General features: G+C 43.4%; 2 protein-coding genes across 2 annotated transcripts in view; one reads left to right on the top strand and one right to left on the bottom strand.

Moving 5' to 3' along the window:
• slc39a10 (solute carrier family 39 member 10) overlaps positions 1-13,300 on the top strand; it is a 57,046-nt gene extending 43,746 nt beyond the window's left edge. Inside the window, 6 exon segments of the mRNA XM_080413018.1 lie at positions 1,697-1,864; positions 3,227-3,350; positions 4,996-5,322; positions 6,965-7,045; positions 11,975-12,165; positions 13,147-13,300. Coding sequence (XP_080269144.1) covers positions 1,697-1,864; positions 3,227-3,350; positions 4,996-5,322; positions 6,965-7,045; positions 11,975-12,165; positions 13,147-13,299 — 1,044 coding nt within the window. The 3' untranslated portion in view covers position 13,300.
• The window catches only part of LOC308105979 (H-2 class II histocompatibility antigen, E-S beta chain-like), a 487,891-nt gene that overhangs the window by 258,568 nt on the left and 208,185 nt on the right, over positions 1-21,138 (bottom strand). The window lies entirely within an intron of this gene.

Here is a 21,138-nt window from a genome sequence, read left to right as displayed (position 1 = left end):
CGCCGTGTTTCCGTTGATGCGGCTGAACTCACGCACATCCAAACACTCATTAGACACTTATTTCATACTTGGAGAAATTTCTATATATATATATATAGAACGCAATCAAAGTATAATCATTTCCACTATGTTTCACTTTTTTCAGAAATGTTATCTGTGCTGTATAAAACCCAGGCTGTGTTAACCTTGACTTCAGAATTCTTGCAATTATGTGTGCAGGTTTTCATTACCAAAACCCCCCAAAAACGGTTTATTATTTGATTTGGTTAGTAAACCAATATTTCAGGAACACAGATGCAGTAACGTTTCAGTTCATTTTGTCTGTTAGTGGCGTGGATATATCTTTCTTCTTCTGTTTTCTGTTTGTTTCACTTTTCATCTCATTTTTGGAATGAAACTCCCATTTCAAATGGCCCTCCACTACCCAGGGTTGACCCAGGGGTGTCGTCGTCCTCCTCCTCCTCCTCCTCCTCCTCCTCCTCCTCCTCCTCCTCCTATATTCCACAGCAGCGTTGATTTTGACAGCATTTTTTTTTTAGTTTTAGTCATAGTCTTGTGAATACAATTTCATTTCGTTTTTGTCATATTTTAGTCATCTGAAAAGTTTTATTGTTAGTCTAGTTTTAGTCTATATCATAAGATTTTAGTCGACTAAATCTACAGTTGATTTTGTCGACAATTTTATATATTTTTTGCCGGGCCTTGATTGCGTCATAATGGCTGATTTTACTCTCGGTTGCATGCTGAAAATTGCAGATCTACAAGCTCACAACGCGTCGCAGTGCGACACGTTGTGAGCTTGTAGATCTGCTATTTTCAGAGACCTGCCTTTTAGTTCTACTGGATCTCTTCTCCACTAGTCCCCCCCCCCCTAACATTTTAGTCTAGTTTTTATTTGTTGACGAAATGGTCAGTAAATGTATTCATAGTTTTAGTAAACATAGCTTCTAGTTTTTATTTAGTTTTTATTTAGTGTTCGTAAGTGAAAAAAGGTAGTCAACAGATTACTTTTCGTCATAGTTTTAGTCGACAAAATCAACACTGTTCCACAGCACTCCTGCGTGCGATCCCACTCACACAATTACCTCCAATCATAAATTACCTCCAATCATCCTCCACTAGCCCCTACTTAACCCATTCAGTCTGGGAACGCATCTTCTAAATCCTAATGTATGACGTATGTTTCTATATCAATAGTGCTCAAACGTTTTCATGTGAAGGACCCCCAAAATGATATGTGTTTGGCCGCCGACCCCCATCTCAAAATATTTTGTTCCAGGGACCCCCCTCCCACCCAGAAGCTAAAATTTGAGTTACAAATGTTCGCTTTACAAATATACATATATATATTCAAAGATTTGCACAAATTTGCTTTTGCATTGCATTACACAGGGAAAGGCTTATGGTTCCAAACCGTGGTTGCTTGATACTTAGTATATCTTTCTAACCGTTGAGAGACTAATTGAGAACAGTGTCACTAATTGAGAACAGTGTCACTAATTGAGAACAGTGTCACTAATTGAGAACAGTGTCACTAATTGAGAACGGTGTCGATCACTAAAAAATAACAAATTTTTAAGCTAACAACGCTTGCTTCATGTCGTTGGCTTAAAAGTCAAAGTCTAGTATACAATTCTGCTTTATCTTTCCCCTTTCTATCCCTCTACCCCCCTCGCTCTCTCTCTCTCTCTCTCAGGCCCAGGGGCAGCACGACCACAGCAATCCGGGAGAGCCTAAGGAGGAACAGAGCATGCTGGTGGAGTTTGACGGCGTGTGGAAGGGCCTCACGGCGCTGTCGGGCATCTACCTCCTCTTCATCATCGAACACTGCATCGGCATGTTCAAGCACTACAAAGATCAAGGGGTGAGCTCCACAGCTTGGCAAACTGCACAGTCAAATCCCCAGTGTCCACAAAATGTAACCCGACTGGACCCTTAAGGGTCTGTAGCAGTGGTGGTGGAAAGTAACTTAGATTACATTTTCTTAAGTACTGTACAATTTTGAGGTATTTGTACTTTACTTGAGTATTTCCAATACTTTTACTTCTACTCCATTACATTTTGGATCCAAATATTGTACTTTTATCCCACTACATTTATTTGAAAACTTAAGTTACTAGTTACTTTTGTAGATTGATTATTATTACAAAACATACATTAACCACTTCAACCCTATATATATTTCGGCCATTTGAAAATAGCCGATCTACAAGCTCACAATGCGTCGCATTGTGAGCTTGTAGATCGGCTATTTTCAAAAGATTTGGTGAGAAACATGACTGTGCAGATTTCTATGGCCTTAGAAATCAGCAGTCTGTTTGTTTTTGTTGTGGAATGCTTCCGAAACCCCCTTTTATTTGCACTGCAGAATACTGCCACCTCCTGGCATGGAGTTATTTCCTCTCACTCAGGCGCACAGCTACTTGGGACTTGGACACCTGACCCCTACTGATCACCCGGCATTAGTCTGTAGTAATCAGGACAAGTCACTTAGGTGTGTTAGGCCAGGGGCCTTTCCTTTTCTGTGTGCCCTACCTGTGCTAGCCCACTTCTCTTTAAGTTTGAGGCCCGCTAGCGCCACTCTTTAAGAAAAGGGGTCATTAACCCCCAACGAGCCCGGTGGCAAACGTCCCAATTTAACCCATTAAGACCGGGAATCTGTGTAATTTTAGATTTGAACCACTTTGACTATTCAAAAATAGCAGATATACATGCTTTTGCATTTGTGCAAATCTTTGAAAACATTCATAATATATTCAAATGTTTCCTTCTGGGGGATTCTACAAATGTCTTCTAAATCCTGACAGTTTTTTGAAAAAAATGTATGTTGCTATAATAGGTGGTTCTCAAACTTTTGCATGTCAAGGACCCCCAAAATGATATGTATTTGGCCGCGGACCCCCATCTCAAAATATGTTGTTCCAGGGACCCCCAGAAGCAAAGATTTGAGTAAAAAATTTTCGCTTTAAAAAATATATATTCAAAGATTTGCACACAATAAAAATAAAATAAAACATAGCGCTTAGTGCTATGAGCTTGTATATCTGCTATTTTTGAATAGCCAAAGTATAAAATAATGGTTAAAGTGGTTACACAGATGCGTTCCCGGTTTTAATGGGTTAAGAAACGGGGTCATTAACCTCCAACGAGCCCCGGTGGCACAACGTCCCAATTTAAAATGCCACAAGAAGCAGCTCAACTGATGGCCTTGTGTTCCTCCTCACAGGGACGTCTGTGCGGCAGGAAGAGGCGGAGCGACGAGGCCAAGATCGGGAGGAAGCTGTCGGATCACAAACTGAACCGCCGCTCGGACGCCGAGTGGCTCAACCTCAAACCTCTGACCGAAGGTGGTACGTACACCGGACAACAGACCAGTTATTATAGTAGTTATATGAAAATTAATATATTAATATGAAATATTCATTCGTTTTAGTCATTTTTTTAACTCATTGGCCGCCATTATCGCATTAACGCGATCTAATAAATAGCGCGCTTGGCCGCCAGGATCGCATTAATGCGATCTAACGTCTTTATTGATCTTTATGCTCTGATCACGCTATTCTGTTATGAATCAGGCTAAGTTTCGGGTTCCACTTACTTCAACCACCACTGCATCCGGTTCCATGACTTGGGTTCCGTTTTCGGTTTTACATTTTTCCCCCCAGTCATTTTCGACCATAATAGGGAAACAAACGGTTTTTCACACGCTATGAAAAGCGATCGGAGACCTCCCCTCCTATAATCTATGGTCTGGGTGACGAACAGTCATCCCCGTTGTGTATCACAAAGTAATTTTCGCCGATAACAGAATATGAGACATTTCACTTCCGGTTCATGTGTTTCACTGTGTGAGTGGGTCTGGGAGGGGGCGAGTGTGATCGAGAGGCGATCAAGCTTGGTATGTGCTGCTCTCTGGTGGTGGAACGATCAAAACGATTCAAGTGTCAAGGTAGACTTTCTAGATGTGAATTAAATAACAAAATAACGAAACAAAAAAACACGAAAATCGCTGGCAAGGGCTGCTATGAACGAGGTTTTAACTCTGGCAGTCAATGAGTTAATACAAAAACAATTATTACTGCATAAGTAGTTTTACTTTTAACTCATATAGTGCCAATGACGTCTTTTGACGGCCGTTTTCAGTGTGCCATTAGTGCCAATGACGTCTTTTGACGTCACCTAAAAAAAAAAAAAACGAGAAAACGATTTTCAAAAAGTTAATGCTCCATCCACTTCAATGTTAAAATGTAAACGGAGACATTTTTTTCTCCGTTTGATCCATAATGCCTTTGGCATATGGATCAACAAGCTTGAAATAAGCCTGGCAGTGAATGAGTTAAGAATCGACTAGTTTTAGTTACGTTTTTATTTAGTTTTAGTCTCGGGTATTTTAAGGAAAGCATTGATTTATAGAAGCTGAAAAGGGTTGCATGAATGATATCACATATTATTGTGAGGAAGACTCGAGAAGATTTGTTTTTTTTTCTAAACCTTTTTAGGTTTTTTTAAACCCACTCAATCCGGGAACACATCTGTGTCATTTTAGATTTTAGATCTGCTATTTTTGAAAAATCTGGAACAATTTTGCAAATCTTTGAATACATAAAGTATATTTTTTGTAATAATATATACTATAATTTTGGGGTCCTTGACATAAAAAAGGTGTGCTCCAGGTAGCCCCGGAAGCAAAGATTTGAGTTTAAAAAAAAATTGCTTAGAAAAATATATATATTCAAAGATTTGCACAAATCTTTACCAAAAACAAAAAAAGCAGATCTACAAGGTCATAGCGCGGCACTCTGTGCCATGTTATGAGCTTGTATATCTGCTATTTTTGAATGGCCAAAAGCATAAAATAATGCTTTTTTTAGCAAAAAAAAAAAAAAATCTAAAAAAACCCTGGTGCAAACTCCACAGTGTAGGACTTGTGCTGCTTCCCCTCGACGCCCCGCCATAACCTTCCCGCCCTCCTCTTCCTCCCCCTCCCCCCCCCAGGTAACGACAGCAGCAACGTGGTCTCAACGTGCGACAACGGCCACAACGACACGCAGCTGTCGGAGCTCCAGCCGCCGGACTCGCCCACCAACAAGACGCCGCTGGCGCCCGCCACCACCGACAATGACCACCACGACGGCCACGCCCCCTCCTCGCCCATCAAGGAGAACGGAGGACGCAAACACGGCCACCACGGCCACGGCCACTCGCACGGCGGCGGCAACTGCCACTCGGACCAGGAGATGAAGGACGCCGGCATCGCCAGCATCGCCTGGATGGTGATCATGGGCGACGGCATGCACAACTTCAGCGACGGCCTGGCCATAGGTGGGTCGGTTTGTTTTGAGTTCCAACACTTGTTTTGTCCGTTTAACTCCATTAACACATTGACTGCCAATCGCGTAGATCTATGCGAACCTATTTAATGCCGCCACGTGCCAATCGTGGTGTTTTCATCTTTTTGTTGTTTTTTAAGTTCACATTGCACTTTTTTTCACTTTCGATACACTTCCGTTTCCGGTAGCACCACCGGAAACGGAATTATCCGGGTTCCGGTTTTTCCGATCGTATCCGCTTCCTGTCTAGAACGAAACCTAAAAGTCGATTATCTCGGTTGTTGTTTTTCTCATCGCTGATCGCTGTTTAGCATTCACCGCTGTAGCTTCAAGATGGCGGATCGCAAAGCGAAGCGGTCTTATATATATATATATATATATATATATATATATATATATACATATATATATATATATTTATATATTTATAAATATATATTTATTATATATTTTTTTAAAGCGAACAATTTTAACTCCAACATTTGCTTCTGGGGGGTCCCTGGAACAAAATATTTTGAGATGGGGGTCCAAATACATATCATTTTGGGGGTCCTTGACACGGGAAAAGTTGGAGCACCACTGATATTATCAACATACTGTTAATTTTATTTTATTATTTAGAAAACATTTTCAGATATGTATTTGGCCGCGGACCCCCATCTCAAAATGTTTTGTTACAGGGACCCCCAGAAGCAAAGATTTGAGTTAAAACATTTTGCTTAAAAAAAACATATACAGTATAGATTCAAAGATTTGCATAAATGTTCTACAAGCTCGTAGCGTGGCACTCGCTATGAGCTTGAATATCTGCTATTTTTGAATAGCCAAAGAAAATGACACAGATGCGTTCTCGGTCTTACAGGGTTAACCACTTGAACCCTAGTGTCCCTATTCTGGGCATGTCATAGTAGGCGAACATTCAGCGAAAATAGGCCAACATTCGGCAAAAAAAAAATGCAGATCTCATCGTCATCCTTCAAGTGTCAGTACTTGGGAAACGCGTTTTCCCAATCCAGAAAGTTTGAAAAACTAGAGATTGTGTGTTGTCCTCATCAAGGCCAGGCACACAGGCATGGAGGACTTATACCAAGCCATCATTTATTTGAATAAGATGTTCAGTTCAAAGTCTTTTCCGTTTCATTAATTCCCCAACTCAACAGGCTCTGCCAAAGGACAGTGATCGTCTGATCTCCTCCACAAAGACGTGGCTTCGTAATTATGCATACCTCTCAGCTGTACTTAGAACACAGTATTAACGTGATTATTTTGCACGAGTAAACACTCACTCCCCCATCACCCTACCCCCATTTCGTCACGGCTTCAATCAGTCAAATAATTATCTTTGATTACTTTTCAACATTTAGCATCGGCCACGGTTAGACTTAAGCCTGATTAAAAGCTCCCATCGTCAAAGTGTCACGAAAAAAAAACGGAAAGCGAAACAAACTTTACTCATCTCTCACTTGGATAAGGGCAAACTGGCAACCATACAATTACTTTAATTGTCACATAACGTGTACACAGTAAAATCCTGGGTTAATTTATCCATTTGTAAACTCTCGAGAGCAAATTGAACTCTCATTTTCATGCTGTTCGACGTGTTGATGTCTCTTTTTTGTTGTTGTTTTTAACAGGTGCAGCGTTCAGTGCCAACACTACAGGAGGCATCAGTACTTCTGTGGCTGTCTTCTGCCACGAGTTGCCTCATGAATTGGGTAAGTGGATAGCTGTTTGTGGAAAGTTGAGTTCCCCCCCCCCATCTCTATCTGTGTCGCACACAAAGGATTTTCAAACAAACAGGAGAAGGGCGCACACCAGTATCGATGAGGTGCTGCTGACCTTGGTAAATAAGTCTAAAAGTAAAGAAAAGGCTGTACACTCATAGCCATTATTTAAAGAATACCTGGAAAGGTATTCTTCGGGGATTGACACTAAGGACAGTCACTCTTTAGCCAGGAGTCTCTTAACTTGCTCTAACGGGTCGAACAATGCAGGGTTTTTTTAGGCTTCGCGGCCACTTTACACCATGGTCACTCGAGAGCAAACCAGTACCTTCACTGGAGGAAAGAAAAGCTACACAGTAAAATAACTCGGGAGATGTGCAAATGTCACCCAAACATTTGTACACTCTCTGAGTTACAGATGGATAAATTAAAGGTAGGGTAAGTGATATTCTTTTGGTTAAAACAAACATTTTCAGGTGGTTTGCCAATTTCAGCCAATCAGGAGGGAGTACCCTTTTATCAGCTTAAATTTTTTAATAGTATTCCAGTTCCAATTGTGTCTGCTCATCTCTTTGTGTCATTACTATCAATTTCACTTGTTTATCCTGTATCTCTCTCGGCACTGGAGAAAATTGGTATCCAGACCTGAAAATGCATTTTCTGTTTACTGAAGGTCCTTACACACCGGCGAATATGCGAATATACGCAAAATTCGGACTCGTTCCGAATAATTAAAAGACGCTTTTTCGCTTCGCGAAACTGATGTGGACGCTTGCATTGACTTTATAAGGTTTAAAAAAAAAAACGTATTTATTCGCATGAAGAATTCGCCCCGGTGTGTAAGGACCTTAAGAGCTGGAGAGATGGGGAGACCCCTGTTACCAAGCCCCGAGTTATCCAGAGTTTTTTCTGAATGCCCTCAGTGCCAGAACGAAAAATCCCGAGTTGGACAATTTTTTTCAGAACCCAAGATATCATTATCTGAAGATTTTCAGCTCCATCCACTCTTTGTTTAACTTATAACTGAAAAAGGCTGTATCTCGCTTCCTAAGCGCTGTCTTTTTACTTTGAAAAGAAAAAAAATATTGCTGGCACAGTTCGCAATCATTTTTCTATTTCATTGGCACTGAGAGAGTTAAGAAAGAAGAAGAAAAACTATACACTATAGCAATATTTACTGTCAGAATGCAGCACTATTTAACACTTATTTTAACAAAATATCACTTACCCTATACCTTTAACACTGAGGGATTTCACAGTGTAGCTGCTACGTTGGTGTTTTGTCTTTCATAGATTACATGTTTAGACTATCAATTTTGTGTTGGGCTTGTGTTGACTCCCATGACCCCAGAAACCCTGGGAATCTATCAACAAACCCGTTGCCTTAATCTTGGAACTAACGTTGACGTTGATAAGGGCATGAGCGATTTCTTTCCTCATCTTCTCTATAAATAAAATACTTTGGGGTTTTTGCTGGTTATTTGTTGCAGTGTTTCTTTTCCCTGACAGCAGCAAAAACGTGCCTGTCAATATGTCAGTCAACGAGGATGATAAGCGGTCCCCCGGCGCTCGCTCGCTGCTCGGTAAACAAGGTTTCGCTGATGCATTCATCCCCCCAACCACACGCATGTCACGCACTCTTCTGTGACAAAACAAGGGCCTATCGACGTTTTAAAGTTTAATTCAGCCGGAGAGAACATTCGTGTTTGTGCTTTAACACCAGGAGGTCCGTGTGTGAGTGTTTTTATGTGTGCATGTGCGCGTGTGAGTGAGTGTTTATCCGTTTTGCTATACTTGTGAGGGCCAAATGTCTTGTAGAATTTGAGAAAAGGACATTGTGAGGGGTTAGGATTAGGCTCACAAGTAGGAAAATATTAAGGTTAGGATTAGGCATTTACAGGTTCGGTTTAGAGGTCAGGGGTTGGATACTTATTTGCGCGCTGGTATTGTGCATCAAAAGGTTGCCCATCTACAGGCTCACAATATGTCGCGCTGTGACGCGACATACTAAAGCCTATACCGCTCGTGCTATAACCACAGACTGCTTCTGTGACCAACGCGGAAGTCCCTCTCACGTCTGCGGGCAATTCTTTTGACCGCGACGGAGGCGCGCCGTCTCAAGCGAACCTGAGCCACGAGATGCACCACCGAGCGAGCTAAAGCGAGCGAGTTGCCGTGCCGAGCGTTGCGAAGTTCGCTCGGTGGTGCATCTCGTGGCTGAAGTTCGCTTGAGCCGACTCAGCGCCGTTTGAGTTATGTACCGATAGGCACAGAATCGTAAATCATGTTTTGGCGGGAGCGTTTGACCCAACTGCCACTCAAAGTGGCTACTGGCCAATCACAGCGCGTGCACAAGCGGTATAGGTTTTGGGATCACGCCGCTGTGACGCGCTTTGAGCGCTGTGAACTGGTAGATCGACTGTTTTCGGTGTCAGACACTTAAGAGTTAGGAGTAAAAATGACAAAGTTTTAAATTTGCAATTACTGTCCTAAACGTTTGTCTATGTTTAAGTATAGTTTTATTGTTTATTAGGATCCCCATTAGCTTTTCCCATGACAAAAGCTAGTCTTCCTGGGGTCCGACACAGATACTGTGTCTATGTGTGTCTAAGATCAGATGAGAAGAGAATTCCAGACCCCAGATCAGCAGTAATAACGATGGCCCTTATTGTACGTGTGTTGTATAGCCTGCTATGTGTTAAGTGATAAATGGAGCGGTGTCTGCCACGTTACCACAGCCACAGGTAGTGAGTGATTAAGTGGCCGCGTTCCCGGCTGCCTACCTCCCCCTTGTGTTGACTAACAGCATCCTACTATTAGTGCTGTCTGGACGGGTACAAATGTGGAACGGACCGCACTGCACCGATGGAGGAGTTTGTGGAGCAGAAAAACCAGACTAGTCATTCAGTGTTTTGGGCGCAGCGCTGACGCCGGCAGGAACTGTTTACGAAGAAGTGTTTTTTTTTAGTGGCATCGCACTGCCATGTGTTGCTATCTAGGCTACAAGTTGTTCTACATAAAGAACAAAAGCATTTTCATAACACTCAAACCACACACACGCACGCGCACACACACACACACAGCGCGCCTCCCATCCTTTCTTTTCTTTGTGTTTTTATGTTTTGTACCCTCAGCAAATATAGAATTAATTATTAACCCATTCAATCCGGGAACGCATCAGTGTCATTTTAGATTTGAGCTACAACCATTATTTTATACTTTGGCAATTCAAAAATAGCAGATCTGCAAGCTCATAGCGCGGCACGAGTGCTGCACAACGAGCTTGTAGATCTGCTATCTTTTTGAAAAATCGTGAACATTTGTGCAAATCTTAAAAAAAATTAAATGTTTAAAGGGAACGCTTGTAAAATATTTTGTTCCAGGGACCTCCAGAAGCAAAGATTTGAGTTGCAAATGCACACATTTTCACGATTTTTTTAATAGCCAAAGAAATCTAAAAATGACAGAGATCCGTTCCCAGTTTTAATGGGTTAAGGAACACGAAGCCCGTCTCCCACCAGAGTGACATGTAAACATTCTCATCGTCATTTATTCCGCTCTGGATGTCATTCGCCTGTCGAGTGGCTTCGGGGTGAACGCGTCGCCGCCACCGTCTAATTTGCCCCCCCAACCCCCCTCCTCCCCCCCCACTCCATACAAGGCGAGCGTAAGACAAAAGCCGGCGTTTTTTGACGAAGAGCGCCAGACAAAAGTCGCCCCCCCCCCCCCCCCCCCCCCCCCCTTATAAGCAGCGGCGGCAGCAGCTGCAGCTGGGAGGCAGAGACGATGATTACGAGAGCTCTTTAGCCTCCCGGAGTGAAGCTAATTGGCGATGATGTGTGTGTTAATTGCGGTGGACGGGGCGGTGGCGGCGGTTGTGCGTCTCTGGGCGCGTGCCGGAGCGGAACCGGGGGGGGGACCCGAGAGGGGGCCTGAAGAACTTTTGAAGTGCAATGCGGAACGGAACGCGGTCCGCCTCTCTCCCATTCCATCTCGCCTCTCTTTAACTTCTCGCCGCCTTGTATCCCAGATGTGATTGATGGACGAGTGAGGAGTTGGTAATATATTCATTGTGGTAATTAGCGAGGAAAAAGAGGCCGCTCGTTACACTGTGCAGGGAATGTAGGCCACCCCCTTTTTTTCTTCTTTCTATTCATCTCTTTCTTTTCCAAAATCCAGGCCGTTTCCGCTGAGACTTATAAGGGCCCTTTTCTACATCTGGGATGGCAGAGATTGAAGAGGCTAGAAAGGCTACATGCATTGCACGTGTAATCATGACTGGATATGAAGGGACATTACTACATGTTTTCTTTTGTTCCTGTCCTTGTTTTTCTCTCATATGCTTTTTGCCCAACAGAGATTAAAGAGAAGCGACCAGTGGCAGGTGTGGGGAGTGGGTTTGAATGGAATGTGGGGAGTGGGTTTGAATGGAATGTGGGGAGTGGGTTTTAATGGGGTGGCAGGTGTGGGGAGTAGGTTTGAATGGGGTGGCAGGTGTGGGGAGTGTGTTGTTGAATGGGGTGGTTTAGTTTGCACCAGAGTTGGGCACCAGAATGTGACTATAGATTGTGAAATTGTATTGTGTTCTGTGCTTTTTTCACTATTTTGAGCTTTTTCAATCTCCTTGTACTCTCCCCTGACTAACCCCTAAAACTAATAACTAAACGAAATCTAAGCTAAACTAGCAAACCTGCTTAAGTTTCACCGCAATCGCACCACAGACGGAACCAAGCACGGACGGACGCACGCACGCACGCGCACACACATGCACGAACGGACGGACGGGGTGCAAAACATAGTCTCGGCCAAGCCTTTCGGCCTGGCGGAGACAATAACCTTGGTGCATGTGAATGAACTGAACCAGTGCCGTTTGCAAAAAAACCTGACTAAGTCTGTGACTTCTCTCTCCTGGGCCGACAGGTGATTTCGCCGTGCTGATTAAGGCGGGGATGTCGGTGAAACAAGCCATCGTGTACAACCTGCTGTCCGCCCTCATGGCCTACATCGGCATGCTGATCGGCATCGCCGTGGGCACGCACACGCACAACGTCACCAACTGGATCTTCGCCGTCACCGCTGGCATGTTCCTTTACGTGGCTCTGGTGGATATGGTAAGCTGGCATTTGTTTCTTCTCCGTGACACCGATGAGCCCCGGGTTTAATCGTTCAGGGGAGGGGACATTAGGTCAAGTTCAGCCTAGACCTAGTCACGTTTGAATCCTAATATTGCGTGTCCTAAGTACTTTTTAAAGGTTGTGTGTAAGTGATATTTTTCGGTAAAAAACATTGTTTTCGTTCATTCTCAGACGGGGAGACCCCTGTTACTGAATCAATACTCTATAGCAGTGGTTCCCAAACGTTTCAGCTCTGCGTTGCGAACTTGTAGATCTGCTATGTTCACTACTACTGTGATTTTTGGTTTAAACTTTAGAAAAAATACAGATTTTTTTTAATGTAAGAAACGAAAAAAGTGATATTCACTCGCGATCCATAAAAATTGGTCCGTGACCCAAACATGAGTCCCGACCCACTGTTTGGGAAACAGTGATTACTATGGGAATATAGAGGTAATTAACACTTCTCTTAAAGAGGTGGTGCCATGGTTTTGCACTTTTTCAGTTTTTCATGTGTCTATGAGGTTGATAGAACTTCATTAAGCCCCCTGGTGGTGTTTTTATGGTGTTTTATGTCTTCTCTGATTCACAGTAGAAATATACCCTCCCCCTCATTATCATAACACAACAGGTGTGGGCATTAGGAGGAGGAGGGACTAGGACAGGTGGGAGGTGCTAAGGTGAGAACCAGGTATACTTAATGAACTGGAGGCGTGTCCACATAAAAACATAATTTTAACACTTTCTGTGCACTTTTTTGAAAAAAATCTTCCTCCTAGTATAACCATAATACCTGATGATCATGTTTTAGGGGGAGAAAAAATCATTGAAAATCACGGCACCCCGTCTTTAACAAAACAACATTGCTGGCATTTGTAAAGGGCTCTTTCAGTGACCCTGCCAGTGAAGCCACAGTGCTACTTTGAGAAAAACCTTTTCTTTCGATCCAAATAATTGTTTTTCTTTCTGTGTCTGTAGCTGCCAGAGATGCTGCACGGGGACAGCGAGGAACACAAGCGCTGCCATATGGGTCACTTTGCCCTGCAGAACATGGGCTTGCTGACCGGCTTTGGCCTCATGCTGCTCATCGCCATCTTTGAAGACCAAATCGTCCTCGACTTTGGCTTCTAGTTGGGGGGACAGAGGGTAGGGAGGGGGGAGGGTTTGGGGGGGGGTCGGTCTTTTGGGGCCGAGGGAGGTTTCCAGAAGGACGTGTCGATGTCGTGCTTCTCAGCCTTAAGCATACTTTGTTTGCCATGCTGCCCGCCGGTCCAGTCTTGCATGTTTGTTGAATCTCATTCATTCATTCATGCCCCTCATTCATTCATTCATTCATTCATTTCCATTCCGAACCTGAAGCCAGTGTGGCTTCTCAGCATCTCACGGCCACGCCGCTGATGTTTACACTTCCCCTCCCTCCCGTTTCGCCTGTGTTCCGTGTCGATTTGTGTCCCCCTCCCTCCCCTTCGTTCTCTGTGAACCACAGAGCTGTGCTGCTGAAGGAACGCTTGAAGAAAACACCAGCTCTGCTCAGAGCTTATTATCACCCAAGGCCATAAAAGCTACCATAGAAGTTAAACAGAAAAAAAAAAGAAATTCAATTCCTGTGGTGTTCTCCTGTGAAAACACAGATCAAACCCAAACCGGAATGGCATATTTTCAGCGGGTCCCGTCGATAGGATCATATAATGCCCTTGTGTATAGTCATCAAATTCACAGGTTTGCCTCACAGCCTGTCATAGTATCTGTGGTTAGTAGACGGTGGACGGTCTGCTAATGCTAGTGCCGCAAGATTGAAAACACCCGACTTATACTTAGTTACGAGTGGGTGCTGCGCACCTAAAATAGCCGATTATCAAGCTCACGATGCTTACACACTGGCTGTCATAGTTACGACGAAATCTGCCGCAAAACAGGAATGAGCCACAAAGAACCGGATGAACGACCGGAGAATGACCCAAACATCATTGTCTGCTGGAAGTGATGTGAGGCAAACCGACACCAATGTCAACTAACACGTTGTGCGCTTGTAGATCGGCTATTTGAGGTGCGTGACACCCGCGTGCAAACAAGTGGCATCTTGGCCTTAAGGTGACGCAGGCGGTGCCCCCCTGCGGAGAGAGGCACCTCGTCACAGCCCAGCAGCCCGCCACTCATCCATCTCAGCCTGGTGTCGGTGTGCCGTTGTTCCCCCCCTCCCTCCCTGCTCCCTCGTTGCCTTGTCAACTCTGTGCTGTGTCCCATCAACCATGTCTGGTGCACCTGTGGCTTGTTTATGTCGTCGCCCCCCGTCATCCATCACCAGCCTGTGACGTCGTCAACTCCCGCCGTCTTATCACAACGTCCGGCGTCACGGGGCGATGGCAGCGCCAAGCCTCGGCCACTGGAGCGGCGCCACTGAGCTCTGCCCCTGCGCACCGCACCACACACAACAACAACAACAACAACACTACTGTCCCCAGTGTCCTTGAAGAGGTACTGCGGCGGAATTGAACAAAAACGATATGAACGAAAACAGCAGCCCATAGCCATTGATTTTTCGTTCGGAAAACGTGTTGGCGGCGACAACTCTTCAGAGTCTAAATAGAATGCCCCCCCTTCACATGGGAGAAGCGTCTTAGAGCTCAGTGTTCTGCTTAAGTTCGTACTACGTCGTTCGACGTTGTCGCAATGCCGGAAATAGACAATTTAGAATCTCCACAAAGCATTGCGGTGCTTCGTGAGCTTTGTAGATATGCTATTTCTGGTAAGCGACACCATCGTACGCACCCAGTATATATTGCAGGCAAAGTCTCTCTCTCTGTTATATATATATATATACCGTATATTTTGGTAATTGTGCTATTTTATATTATGTGATATGATCATCACGAGTATTGAAGTTATGCGCATAGTGTTAAGAAACGCAGCTGCCAAGGCCTTCACAAAGATCATCGGAGACGAACGACAACGTTTGGCGTTTTGTTTAATTATCAGAAATGTTGTCCGGCCGCTGTTTTTCAGGGGTTGACAATCCGTCTGCAGCCAAAATGAGACATATCCTTGTTAGGCCTTTTTATGATTTGTTTATTTTATCTAGTTTTACAGTCAGCAGCTTCAAATGTGAATTTAGAACTTTTTTTCTTTTCTTTTCTTTTTTGCATACAAAGTGTTTGTAGTTTACCAGTTTATGGAAGGGTGACGAGTAAAGTCCTCAAGAGGTGCTTTGTTCAAATATGACCACGCTGCTGGCGACAGTTCGCTCATCGAACTCGGGAGAGTACAAATTGTGACGTCACATCAGTGCAAGTCAAATTCAGGATCAATGAATGAAGTTTTGTAAAAAAAATGTGTCTGATCGTTCAAAGATGTCAGCAATGGTGAAGCTGAAATGTGATCCAATCATTCCCGCTTTAAAAGTTGTTTATTTTTCAATATACTTTTGTCAACAACAAAATCAGTTTACGTGTTGATCCCGACAATCCAGAAACAGACCAAGCAATAGCCTTCATATCAGAACTGTACACGTTATGTCTCCTACTGTTAGCATTCTTTGCACTTATAATGGATATTTATCCCTCCTCGTGGAAGCACACGACAGCCAGACATTCAGCAGTTGTTGTTTCTTTTTTCTTTTACGTTTTTTAAAATCACTAATTCTATTGTTTTTTTAAAGTTTCTCTTTTGTTTTGTTGATGTAGGTGCACAAACACTTTTTGCCAAGTGTGCCAAACGATTGGCCCCTTTTGTGGAGAACCAAAGCCGAATTTATACTCCCAAAATAACTCAAAACATATATCATTGGTTCTCAAAGTGAGGTCCGTGGTCCCCCCCCCCCCCCCCCCCAGCTAAATTAGTTAGTTAGGAACCAAATGGGCCTTTGCATATCTTTAACTCAGAGAGTGTAAAAATGGAACCAAATGGAGCTGTGCCCTGACGGGTCCATTTGGTTCCATTTGTACACTCGTGGCCTAGTGGTAAATCAATTAAATATAGTATATACTGCATAGATACAAGCCAGGATGAGTTGGTAACTGTGCTAAATGAATAGGAGACCACAAAAAGAAGGCTGTGTTATCAGTCATCTCCTGCAACGCGACAAACTCGTTCCTGTCAGTAAGGTTGAACTCTTGAACGAAGAAGTATTTCGAATGAAGGGGTATACATACGGCTTTATACTACCCACAGATCTATGCGCTAATGCTCAATTTATACACTGTCCTACGACGGTGTCGCCTGCCCGAAAAGAGCCGATCTAAAGGTCATAACTCGCGCTTCGGCAACGCGACACTGTCACGCGACGGTGCGTATAAATCGGGCTTTAAAACAGTGGCTGTTGCTTGTCTCTGCCATGCCTCCTCCATGACATTCCATTGGCTGTTCCATTCATTCCGCTGCTCATGCCGCTACGCAGGCCAGCTATAGCCGCTGGCCTCAACCTTTTTTAGCGGGAAGTCGCACGGACGAGAGCTGTGAGACGTCCTTTTATCCTGTCACCGTGTGACATCCATCGCCTTTGTCTTAACTGGGTTTGAATCATCATCTTGTCACATTAAAATAATGTACTTTTGATCAGACTGAGTCATGCATGACGCATGAGTTGAACGGTACAGACGTTATGTTGGGTGTAAATCATTTTCCTCTTGTACAGGAAGATCAAACATTCACAATATTGTGTTACTTTCGTTTTTTTTATATATATATATATACCTGTAATATGTTCATGATTCGATGGTGAAGATCACATTGAGGTCTTTGGGGCTGAGAATAATTCATATTGGTTGGCTGCCAATCATATTGTATTATCCACCTAGAGGGAAACCTAACCGATTTTGAAACTAAATCCCATTGTTTTGATGTGAGGAGATCGTAGGTATTGCATGGGGTTAAAAAAATACCCTATGCCTCTGTAGGTAGGCCAGTGATGTCAAATGCGTTGTTTCGCATCGTGGGGCGCGTCGTTTTGACCCGTGTTACATCACAGGTGTGGAAACACACAGAAGACATGGGGTATTTTTCCCCCACACTATACGTATGAGATTTACATTTAAAATCGGACGTTTCCCAGTGAACTATAAAATTATAATGTGCGCTTTACTGCCACATTTGCCTTCAGTTGAGAACCAAGTGTTAAAATATGCAACTGTTTTATGTTCTCATTATTTAATCACAATACAATTTGTTTACCTGGATATACAGTAGGTTGAAGGTTAATTAATGTCTATCCCACTCAAAACGGCAATTACATTTCTCTCCAAAATTAACTGTTGCCACTAAGAAATAAAAAATACTACCTGGAACAATGTATCACTCAGTATTTCTAAGATACAGAGGCTTCAGTCTGTAAAAGTGTTGAATCGTTTTATCATTGAAGGAGAAGGGTTTAAATGACCTACTAAACTACGAGAGTAAAAGTCCATACTTTGTTTTAATTTTGTGTTATCAATCATCCTTGGGGGGAAAGGGGGATAAAGTCTTGTATTTTTTTTTAAACGGTGGCTATTTTATTTTGCAGAAATACTGAACGGTGGTGCAGATGTAATTTACTCGTTGAAAGGGTATGATTTGTCGCGTTCACGCCACTGAGTGGTCCCTATAATCTATTTGTCACAATTCTTTGGGTGTCAAGCCCCGTTTATACTTAGTCGCAAACGACGGCGTCACGCGACGAAAAAACGCCCGACCTACAAGCCCAGGATGCGCCGCATCCGTGCCACATGGTGAGCTCGTAGGTCAGCTATTTTCGGGGGCATGACACTGTCACGTGATGGAGCGTCTCTATGCAATGCAGCCATATTGGAAAGAAATTGGGCCTCTTCCTTACTTCCTTCACAGGTTTTACCAATGATACTAATGAAGGCTTTGTTCCATTTCATTTAGCACAGTGGTTCTCAAACCTTTTAATTTCAAGGACCCCCATAACTCTGAGAGTGTACAAATGGAACCAAATGGACCCTTACGGGTCCATTTGGTTCCATTTGTCCACTCTCAGAGTTACACGCCTTCTTAACTCATTCAGTGCCCGGCTTATTTATGGCAGTTTGGCTCTGAGTGCCACAGCCAAAATTCATTGTAAAAAAAAAGTGCTTAGGAGCCGAGATACAGCCTTTTTCAGTAAGAAGTTAAACAAAGAGTGAATGGAGCAGAATATTTTCAAATCATCATATCTTGGGTTCTGAACATTTTTTTTCTGGACGTCTTAGACGTCCAGTGGCACTCGGGGCTTATGTTGAAACGGACGTCTTAGACGTCCAGTGGCACTGAAGCAGTTAAGGTACCATTTGGAACCCCCTGGAACCATGAGGGTCCCTGGACCACACTTTGAGACCCGCTGGTGTAGCAGAGTGTTTCCAGTGAGCCAACATGCACAATATCAGCACCCTGACTCTGTTTGATCAGAATGGAACAGAGCCTTCATTAGTATCATTGGTAACACCTGTGAAAGGAAGTACAGTAAGAAGAGGCCCAATTTCTCTCCAAAATGGCTGCTGTGCATAGAGCCTATTTGGCGTTTGACGAGGACAGAGCTACATTTACAGCCACGAAGCCCCGAAGAATTATCTCCTCTCTTTACTGTTCATTGGGCAGCAAAACTTCTGTGTCAGAAATGAAGGTCCATGAGTTTTGTTTAGGTTTTTATTTGGTTGTATATATTATTATTGTTTAGAAACCTGGATATGAAAAATGCATCGCGTCATTCTTGCTGATTGTCTGTCTGTGCATTCTCCCCATTTAAAAAACGGAAAATAAAACTTGGAAAACATCAGCCTGTTGTTTGATGCTGTTGGCTCAATGTAGTACAGCTGGAAAACATGTTGTTCACATGTACAAAATGGTTAACTTTTCAGGAAATGCAAAAAAAAACAACTAATTCCATGTTCCATTTGATCCAATATATTATAAGCTCACAACAAGATGTGTTGTGAGCTTGTAGACTGGCTATTTTCACCAACACATTTGGTGTAGAAGGGGGGGGGGGGGGTGTAAGGGGCCTAGTATTGACCCCTGGGGGACTATGGTCAACAAAGTATATAGGATTTAAGTGGTTAAAGTTTCATGTCATTCTGTGTAGCCGTTCCCACAAAACGAATAATAAACAGACAAACCAAACAAACAAACTCTACTCACTACTAGTCACTAGAGTACAGTATAAAGATGTCTGGAAAATCCAGATAATAAAATATTAATGTGCATTATAAAATGTCCTTTTGAAAGATGTTTTCTCATAGAAACATTGTACATTTCCAGGTAGAACACTGGCCACTGCCAGTAGTTTATATGAATGTGCTGTAGATGTTGTGGACATTCATAATGTATTGTAAGTTCAGGTCCCTGGGGTATTCCAAATGTCTCTTTTGGGTATGAGGCTGAAAAGGTTTGGGAACCCCTGCTCCAGTGCATTGGTTATCAAAGTGGGGTCTGGGGACCCCCAGGGGTCCTTGGGGGGGTACCAGGGGGTCCCCAGGTAAATAAGTTAATATAGCGGCACAATCATTTTAACCATTAATGTATACTTTGGATATTCAAAAATAGCAGATATACAAGCGGCACTCGAGTGCCGCGCTATGAGCTTGCAGATCTGCTATTTTTGAAAGATTGTGAAAATGTGCGCAAATCTTTGAATATATAGGCTATATATAAGCCAACATTTGTAACTCAAATCTTTGCTTCTGGGGGTCCCTGGAACTAAAGAGATGGGGGGGTCCGTGGCCAAATACATAATATAATTTTGGGGGTCCTTGAAGTTTGAGAACCCTTGCTCTAGTGTACCAAACCACACAGTTGGTGTTCCATTCACACTATTGGTGACAAAGCTACAAAACAGCCCAAGTATGGGTAAACTGCAGACAAAGATGGTGCTGGAAACAGCCAAGCGTGGTCGGCTACATTGTTGCCGGATTAATTAGTACAGGCACCTGGTTAAGCCGTTCAGACCTGAGCCAGATTCTACGAATGTCTTCTAAATCCTAACTGTCTCAAACTTTTTCATGTCAAGGACCACCCAATTTGATATTTATTTGGCCGCGGACCCCCATCTCAAAATGTTGTTCCAGGGCCCCCCCAGAAGCAAATATTTGACATAGAAATCTTTGCTTGAAAAAAATATATATATTCAAAGATTTGCGCACATTTTTCAAAAAATTGCAGATCTACAAGCTTGTAGATCTGCTATTTTTGAATAGCCAAAGTATAAAATAATCAGATGCGTTCTGGTTTTAATGGGTTAACAAAGAATGTTTTTCTTTTTTATAATTTACAAACAGCAAGAATTGTGGGGACTGGAGAGAGAGAGAGAGAGAAGGGGAGTGAAAATGGTGAAACAAAACCTTTTTAACTGATACTTAATACTTCCCTGTGTCATTGTAGCGCTGAAAAAGTTGAGGCCCGTTCAACTTTGATTTGTAGCGCCTCGCTCTTATAATGCAGTGAGACGTGTTGGGCATCAGTTCGTCTCTTATAATGCAGTGAGACGTGTTGGGCGTCAGTTTGTGTCACTGGCTTTCATTTTGTCGCCGCTATAGAGACACACGGCCGGGAGCGGAAGGCCTACAAATTCACGCCCACTTTTGAGACAGCGCCGCTACTCGAGGTCCGTTAGAACGATGAACTGCAGCTGCCAATGCATTCCCTATGAGAGGATATTAGAGTTAGCCTACTTTTAAAATGATCCTGCATTTAACTGAAGACGATATTGATTGCGAACGCCCAAGTGCAGCTTACTATGCCACCGTGCTCGGGGTGTGTGTGTCTCTCTGTGTGCAGTATGTGTGCCCCCATGTCACTCGCGCTCTCATTGGCTGCTGACAGACGCGCCCCCATGTGACTCACGCTCTCATTGCCTGCTGACAGATGTCAGAGTGGAGCCGTGCATAGATGAGTAGGAACTCTGAAACTCCGTGCATAGGAGAACCATATCCCCCCCATTAACTTCAATACGAGGCGGAGGCAGTCACGTCACTTTCTCTCTACGCTCTCCCCATCACGGTGAAA

This window comes from Gymnoscopelus braueri (genome assembly GCF_963280865.1).
Source record: "Gymnoscopelus braueri genome assembly, chromosome: 18".
NCBI lineage: Eukaryota > Metazoa > Chordata > Actinopteri > Myctophiformes > Myctophidae > Gymnoscopelus > Gymnoscopelus braueri.
This window is presented reverse-complemented; position numbering and strand designations above follow the sequence as displayed.